Genomic DNA, 8,832 nt, shown 5'->3' with positions numbered 1-8,832 from the left:
TCTGGAAAGAAAAAAATTCCTTTTTGTAAACGGGGGGCTGGTTGGGAAATATGGCCCGATTTGGGTTTTTAAAATTTAAAAAAAACCAAAATGAACGACCCCTTAAGTGCAGTAAAGCCTACCCCCTTTTAAATTAGTTTAAAGGGTTTTGGAAAATTTTAATTTTGGGTTTTGAAAAAGAGATTTTTGTTTAAGGAAAAACAGATTTTTCTTGTTGGTTCGACTGATAAGACCCCCAAAAAAGGTCCCCCCTACCCCTTTTTGGCGGAGGAAAAATTGTTTTTAAAAAAAGTGGTCCCCCCATTTTTATCTTTTTCATGTCCAATTTTTTCCCAAAAATTTTCCCTTCCTTTTATGTTGAAATTTTCAAAATATCAAAAAATAAAAAACCCCCCTTTTTAAAAAAATTTTCAAAAAAAAAAAGGAAAGGGTTTACTTCTTGTAACTTTTAAATTTTTACAATTTGGGGGGGAAAAAATTTAAAACTTTTTTGTCCGGGGTTTTTAATTTTCAATCAACCCCCAAGTTGGTGCAGATGGGATCCCCGTGGTAACCCCCCTGTTTTTGGGGCCTTGCTGGTGAAACCTCCCCAAAATCCCAAAATTTGTTATTTAAAAAAATGTTCAAGATTTGGGGTCAAAATTTAAAGGACTTTGGGGTTCCCGGGAAAACCTTTTTTGTCCCCCCGGGGTTCCAACCGGGTTATTTCATCACGGGTCGCTTTAAAAGGGACAAAGGGGTTTTGTTGAAAAAAAACTTTTTCATTGTGAACCCTTTTCATCTTTTGATCACAAATTTTAAATTCAAAATTCCCAAGGGTTTTTAAAATTTTCAGATCCCAGGGTTTTTAAATTTGTAATCTTTTTCCCAAATTTTTTTATTTTTTTTCCCGGGGCATTTTTATTTTTTTAATTTAACCCACGGGTACCCTTTTAAAAAAATATCCCAACCTTTTTAAAGCAATTTGTTTGATTTTCTTTGATATTGGGCCCAGAACCCCAAAATAGGTTGGGAATGAGGTTTGGGGTCCCTTTTGAAATTGTCCCCCTATAAAAGTCCCCCCCCCGGGGTTTTAAAATTGTAAAAAGGGGCCCCCGTGCCCGGTCCCCGTCCCTCATCTAAACCCGGCAGAATTTAATGGGGATAAAAATTTATGGGCCCTTATTTCGCCCCCATGTTTTTGGATTTTTTCCCCCCCCTTTAATTTTTTTAAGTAGGGCCTTTTACTAACCCCAGCTGTAATCTGTTCCCTCCCCCCAATTTAAAATTTGGCCCTTTGGTTTTTTTACCCTTTATGTTTTTAAAAACCCTCCTTTCGCTGAACTTCAAGGGGCAGGGTAAATTTGATGATTTGGGTGTCCTAAATTTTCAAAATGGGAAAAGGAAATTTCCCCTTTTAAAAGGTTGGAAAAAGAAAAATTTTATTAGGGGCCAATTAAAGTTCCCAAAAAATTTGGTCCTTAAAGCCTGTTTAAAATTTAAAATTGGGCCCGCCCCCAAGGCTGAGACCCCCCCTTAGTGAAAAGCTCACAAAAAAAAACCTCACCAAATTAATATTTAAAATTTTTTTTTAAAATTTAAATTTTTTTTTGATTTCAAATTTCTAAATTTTTGGAAGTAATTTTTGGGGTTTTTTTGTTAGCCCAAACAGGGGTTAAGTTTATTGTTTTTTTGGGTTTTATTTTTAAAAAAAAAAAAAAATGTAAAAAATTAAAAAGTTACAAGAAAATCTGGGATTCTGGGTAATTTTTTCCCACCTTCCCTTTAAAAGGCCAATTCTTGATTAAAAAGCTTTTCTGCCCAAAAAGGGAAACTCCTTTAAAATTTTTGGGCTATTTCAGGGAAAACAATTTTTTTTTAAATCTTTTGGAAAAAACGTTTTCCCAAGGGGTTAGGGCATGAGAAAAAGTTGAAAAAAAAAATTAAAAAATTTTTTTTTTTTTTTTATTCCCCTTGGGATTAATTTAATCTCGTAATTTTTTAAAAAAAAAAGTTTTTTTTGATAAAATTTCAATGTGCCCCTGGTAAAAAACTCTTTGTTAGCGAGGGGGTCCCTTCCCCAAAAAAGATGTTCCCCGGGGCCCCCCCCGTTATTTTCCCGGGTCTACCTTTTTGTTTGGAAATGCAGATTGTTTTTTACTGTATTCTTTAAACCCAAGCCTCAAGAGAAGCATGCCCCACAAATTTCCCCCCTCCGTGCAGCATAAGGTTTTTGTTTTCCTATGCCCTCCCCCTCCAATTTTGTTTTTTAAATTATGGGAGCAAAAACCCCTGTTTGGCTTTACACTTGAAATGAATTGGTTTAAAAAACCCGGGTAAAAATTTGGATTTCAAAACGGATTTTGTTAAATCAGAAAGAAAGAATTTGAACAGAAAAATTGGAGGGGAGGTTTTAAACCCTTTGACTGTATGGGTTTTTCTTTAAAACACAAGGTTTTGGGGGGGGAAAGCCTGAAAGGGGAAAAAAACCTTTACCTCGTGTTGTTGATGCTATCCCGAAATCTAACAAACAAAAAAAACCTGTATTAATTTATTAAAAAGCATTAGGTAAAGTTTTAAAAATTGAAAAATTTGTTTTTCCCCCTTTTGGGGAGTCAAAAAACACTTTTTGGGTCCGCAATGTACGAAAGAAGTTGAGATGATAAAACCCGATAATTAAAATTAAATTTTGTAAAAAATTTTCCAAAAAATTTTTTAAAAAAGCTTTCTTCAGTTTGAAAACCTTGTGGGTTTTCCGTTTTAAGGGTTTTCCCCCATCCCAAAATTTAAACCCCAATTAAAATGTATTTAAAAAAGAACAAACCCCCCCCAATTGAACATAAAGAAAAAGCAGACAAAATTTTCTTCACGAGCAAGATTAAAAATAAATTTAAAATGGACTAAAAAAGGATTTGTCTGGGGTAAAAAATCAAAAAACGAGCGATTTAAAAATTTTAATAAAAACAAAACAACAACCAAAAAAACCAAACCCGTCCAAATAAACAATAACCCAAAAGGAAATTTAAAAAAAATTTTAAAAAAACCAAATTTTTTGGGTTTTAAAAAATAAGGAACAATGTTGGAAGCTCCAAAAAAAGAGCCCGGATAAAACGATAATCCTTTTTTTTTAAAAATTTTCCCCACAGAAAGGGTGGTCAACTCGAAAAAAATGCAGGGTTTTATTTAAAATTTTTGGGACTTTCATTTTAATTTGTTTGTGTTGAAAATGTATGCATCAAATTTAAAATTTTTTTTTCCCATAGGATAGTTTTGTTGGGGGGGGTTAAATATTTCTTTTGCTTTGTCCAGTGGCCCCCCGGAAACTTCTCAGGGCTCACATTGGGATTCCCCCAGGGAATTTTAGAGCGCTCATTTTCCCTAAAAGAAAGCCCCCTCTTCGTGATAGATTTCCGAGCGGCCCCCCCTCCTTATATGGAAAAGGGAAAGGCCCCCGCTTTTCCGGGGGGGGGGAAAGTGTCCCGGGGGCCCCCCCCCTTTTAAAAAAAATCCGAAAAAAGCAAAAATTTTAAACCCCATTAAAAAACCGTGGGGTTAAAAGAAATAAATGTTTACAAAGAATTAGAACAAAGTTCTTTCAACTGTGTTTTTTTTTGAATTTTTTCATTTTAATTATGTTTATGTTAGTTAAAAAAAATTTAAATCGTGTTACGGGAAAAATTTCAGCTTGTTATCAAAAAAAGAATCTAAACTAAATTTTAACAAAAATTTAATTTATATGCACTTTTATTGCATACACTTTTTAAAAAAGTGGATATTTAATTTTCCCCAATGTTTTCAAATTTTTGTATGAAGGGATTAATATTAAAAAAGTCCCCAAACCCGGTTTTTTCATTCATGTGTTTAAAAAACCCTGTTGGAAATCCCCTAGGACAAAAGCCCAAAAAAAAAAAAGAAGAAGAAAAAAGGAAAAAAGAAAATGAAAAAAAAAAGGATAATAAAATGGAATTTTTACAAAACCAAAAATTTAAAAAAATTTTTATTTTTTGATAAGGGGTTTTTTGGTATCAGAAAAAAACTGAATTTTTTAAAAACTCCATATAACCTGTCCTGTTTTTATAAACCCTCGAATTTTGTTTGTTTTAAATTTAAAAAAAAACTGAGGGCCCGTACAAAAATGCAGTTTAGGGTTTTAAAATTTTAAATCTCTTGGTCTGTGTTGCCCCCCTTTGTGTTTTTTTTTTTAGCAGGGGCCGGGAATAGTGGTTGTGATTGTCCCCCCCATAATTTCATACACATTCACCCGGTGAAAAGGGCCCGCAGGAATTGAAACCCATAAAGCTTGGTGGTTTATAATTTTCCCTAAGTGGCTTTACTTTCATTTGTGCACTAGGGGGGACAGCCCCCCCCCATAATTATTCCTATATATATATTCTTTCTAACCTGTTCATATATATCTGAAACATACTGGAATGGATTGTGCATATTCCTTACTGATGGAAACACACTATTGACACCTTTGTCATTCCCTGAATTTAAAGGCCTATCAAAAGGTCTCCAGATTTGTGTTTAGGTGTTTGTTGTTGGATCCCTGTTTACCTTTTGATTATGTTTGTTCCTTTTAGGTTACTTTTTCAGAGAGGAAATTATTATCATTGAAAGCACAGTATCTTACAGAATGCTACAATTGATCAATAATTGCTCTCCTTACAAAACCATGGTTGTACTTTTACAGCTTATTCATTTGATATTTATTAATCTCTTATTGATGGTATAGCCCATCCACTCAAGACCTAAGACTTTATTCAAGTTTGTTTCGACATACTGGAGTGTTAATTCAAACAGGACAGGAAATATTATGTATGTATGTTGCAATGGAGGATAGCCTGTGATTTTCCTGTTAATGTGTCAAATCAGTGACACCTGGTAGGTCTTCAGTTAAGATTTATCACGTATTTCAACATGTTGTAACTCTGACAGTGTTGCATTAACACCATGAAACTTGTTAACACCTGAGAACAATGGAAGGTTTGGTTTTAATGTTTATAAAGTATAGTTATGTGTCTTGAGAGAAAGTAGAAACCTGGACTTGTATTGGCCTCCATCAGTAAGGTAGTTTGGTCTGTCAGCTGACACACAATCACTTAGCATGAATCAATAAAAGCACTTATGGAATTTACCTTGATGTACTGGGAACTGGCAGCTCTTGCAACATGTTGCAACATGTTTTATTGTTTGAGCTCCTGACATGGCACACCCACTTTTTTTCTGTCACACACACTTTCAAGAACACAGAGGCAATGTTTCTTCATCTCATCTGGTTTATTTTCTTAAATATTGATTAGTTTCTGAATTGCTCAGAAAACAAAACATAAAAAAACATTATTTCATATTACAAAGGGTAAACATAAGTACTCCAAGTTGATCTTATATACATATAACAATGAGTGAAACCCCATCAAACAACTTTAGAAAAAACAAGTAAATCTTGAAGCTTTTCTAACTGGATTCCTTACAATAAAGAAAAAAGTACTTTGTACTATATCTCAGAAGTCAGGCAGCTTTTGTTACAACTGTTCAGTCTTTAGAGTTGGCCAACATGCCCAAGTTAGAGGCCATTGTGTCTAAGCAAGAAAAAGTCTATTGCATGTTCTTAAATCCTCCAATACTGAATTTCTCCTTTGATGGTCATGATAAGGTCCATGCAGAGCTGGGTGTAAATCAAGAAAATTCAGTCTTGTCCAGCTCTGTAAAAACAGCACGAAACAGAAGCTATCCTGCTTGCATGCCCTCTCTGGTTCATGGCTACTGTCACTGTCCCGGATCCATCTCTGGGACGCGCCACCAGGGAGCCCGTTATACCCAGGAACTTCTGTGCGGTCCCGGTCCTGCCAGTGTCTCGCCACATCAGCCCAAATCCTGTCCGGATGTTCAGGAGATACAGCCACTCACTATCACAGGACGCGTCCGTTTTACTTTCAACAGTCTTTCCTCTCTCCTCCGCCGCTGATCACACCGCCTCAGAAGGTCTGGAGCTGCTGCGTTAACATGAGCTGGCACCCGCTGTTCACGTGGTTCATAACTTTCTGTTTCAGCTGAGCCACCTGCTCCCGCAACACGTTTGCTGTAGACGAGAGCTCCGAGTTCTGGGATTTAAGGTTCTTCACTTTATCCTCCAGCCTCGAGATGCGCTCCAACTTCCTCTTCCGGCACTTGGAGGCAGCGATGCGGTTCCTCATTCGCTTTCTCTCGGCCTTGATGCGCTCCTGGTTCTCCATGTTAATCGGGGAGAGAGGAGGCGTCTCCCCCGGCATCTCAGGCACAGTTTGGGGCTCCTCTTTGAGCGCCGACAGCCTGGAGGATGGCTGTCCGTAGATGGGAAGCTGTGGCGCAGCAGCAGAAAAGGACATCACCGGGGCTGTGGTGGTGTAATTTGGTGCCGAGACGGTACTGATGGCCGGGTTAAAAGTATCCAGGTCCTCATAAACAGGCGAGTCGGAGCGCATGGCTGTGTTGTTGTTGTTGTTGTTGCTGTTGTAAACGGTGGCACCCGCAACAGATGACACAGTCGGCAGGGAGGTGTTGACACTTGTCTGAGAAGCTGAGGTGACATTCAGAGTGCCAGGCATGTGCTGGTGGTGGAGCTCAGCCAGGGCTCGGACAAACCCCTCGGCGAAACCTTCCTGCTCATCGGTGACATTCTTGGGACACATGAACTGTGTAGGAGTCGGCGTGGTGGTGATGAGTCCATTGCTGGACTGGATGATAAGTCGCTCCAGCTCCGGGGAAGCCAGCTTCAGCAAGCCCACATCAGGGGAGGTGAGGACGTCGCTGGCTTTGGCGCGGAGGTGAGGTTTCAAAGTGCCTGTCGGATCGACGAGGTTCAGTGTCATGTTGTGTTTCAGCGCTTTGGGATTGCTGTATCCGTAGCCGGCGTTGTCTTGCTGGGAGAAAGCATTGAGCGAGTCGTCATAGAAAGTAGTTTCCATCTTGGTATACATGGAAGAGAAGCCGAAGTAGCGACAAAGTCTTTATCGAAACAACTTTTCGTTCCCCTCCTTCTTAGGGAAGAACATCGGTTTCCAAACGTCCTCTCTGTGCGTAAAAACTTCCAAGCTTTGATAGTGCTGGACTTAGCTCTTTCAGACTGTTATGGTTGAAAAGCTTTCGCCAAAGTATCCAGACTAGTTTGAGTCTAAATGAAGTTCTCTTGTCAGGCACCGACACTGTCTGACGTTCCTACTCTGCCTGGATGTGTATATACTCTGAGCTGTGCAGCGTGGAAGCAAACCTTATCTGCTGCCGCTGCCTCTCTAAAAATAGGCATGATGTCATGAAGGGGCTCTACCATTGGCTGAGGGGCGTGTCGGAGGCGGGGTCCGGCCCTCCCGATAAAGTACGTTGCCTTGACTACCAACCAGAAGATTCTTAAACCCGCGGTGCATTGTGGGATTAGGTAATGCTGCGAGGAGAGCGTAAAAGCAGTGCATTGTGGGATGACGTATTGTGTTTGAATATCTGGTTACCCGCTTTACTGTCAGTGGCGGGACAGCCACTGCTGCTGTACGTCCCTCTTCTTACCACCAGTTGTTTAGATTATTTTGTAAGCATGAGGTGTACAGTAGGCTGGTTTATTTATTGTACTGTAGGCAACTTGTCAATTTAGTTTCATTCTTTTCTACGCTTGCATTTCCACTTTTAGCATGATTATTACATAGTCTGCTGTTCTGCTGCCTGTTGTAGGTCTGTAAATATTGTTCTATCTTAATTTCCCGTTTTTATTGTTGTTAGGCTATAGTATAATGCACATACTGTATTGTTACATATTGATATTTTATATTTTCTGGATGCTTATATATATACACACAAACAAGTTTCCAAAAAGAAATATATTCATATTCATAAAAAACATGTATTACCCTTTTCCAAGTCTTTAATTTAACCTTAAATAAAAATGTATTCTTTTCATGGTTATTTTTACACTAAATTAAAATCACACTTTCTTTTTTCTCTCAACACTTATTTGAAAATCAATCTCGCTTTATAACAACCATATAGGATACCACTAACAGGGAATGAAAAATGACACCCCTTTATTCTATTCCTTCCAATGTTACTTTAAAAAAAAGTGAATTCTGTTTATATGGCTTCAGAACAGTTATATTTGAGACAGTAAAAACAAATATTCTTACAAAATTATATTCTGCCTCTCAAGGTTTTCCAGGTTATCCAGATTTCAAAATACCATTTTGTGACAAAGTAAAAGATATTGGCTCTTCTTTTATATATTTTTTTATCAAGTTTACTCACTATTAACCACCTTTATAACCTTATTATATAAAATGTAAAATTACATTAAAAAACGATATCATTAAGTGTGTCCTTTTCTATCTTCTATTCTGGCAAATATCTCTATTACAGCTGAAGTTGTTGGGATTACAACTGAAGAAAGTCGAGAGCTCAAAACATTTCGAAAAATAGAATAAAAAACATTTATTTGAAAACAGATTGTATAGTTTTCTTATGCATGTGCACTCATCGTGGAAAGTCTACCAGACATTTTGTTTCTCAGTCTGGGAAAACATGGTGGTCTCTGGTTGGTGGTCCCTTATAAATAGTCTTGTATAGCAACTACACAAAACAGTATTTTTAATGGGTGGGAGTTAAAACTTGACACCTAGGCAGGTTAATGTAAACATAGACATAATTACTTATATAAGAAATGCTTTAAAGCTCTTTTATTTACCTGAAGTGTAGAGCCAAGTCCATTTTATTGAGTCATGTCATTAGGAGACAGATTTAATAGCACATTTTTGCTTTTACCCCAGCATATACCGACGTCTGAAAAGATACATTAAAGACACTTTTATTTCTGCCACAACTACAAATTATAAA

At 37.5% G+C, this 8,832-nt stretch overlaps 1 protein-coding gene across 1 annotated transcript; it reads right to left on the bottom strand.

Annotated features, from left to right (window-relative positions):
- Positions 1-5,240: 5,240 nt before the first annotated feature.
- On the bottom strand, positions 5,241-7,216 carry jun (Jun proto-oncogene, AP-1 transcription factor subunit). Its single transcript, XM_063891898.1, has one exon. It carries the CDS (start codon positions 6,936-6,938, stop codon positions 5,958-5,960), a length of 981 nt encoding a protein of 326 aa, XP_063747968.1. The 5' UTR covers positions 6,939-7,216; the 3' UTR covers positions 5,241-5,957.
- Positions 7,217-8,832: the final 1,616 nt, after the last annotated feature.

Source organism: Eleginops maclovinus, chromosome 9 (genome assembly GCF_036324505.1).
Source record: "Eleginops maclovinus isolate JMC-PN-2008 ecotype Puerto Natales chromosome 9, JC_Emac_rtc_rv5, whole genome shotgun sequence".
NCBI lineage: Eukaryota > Metazoa > Chordata > Actinopteri > Perciformes > Eleginopidae > Eleginops > Eleginops maclovinus.
The sequence above is the reverse complement of the archived record's forward strand: the minus strand, read 5'-3'. Positions and strand labels throughout refer to the sequence as shown.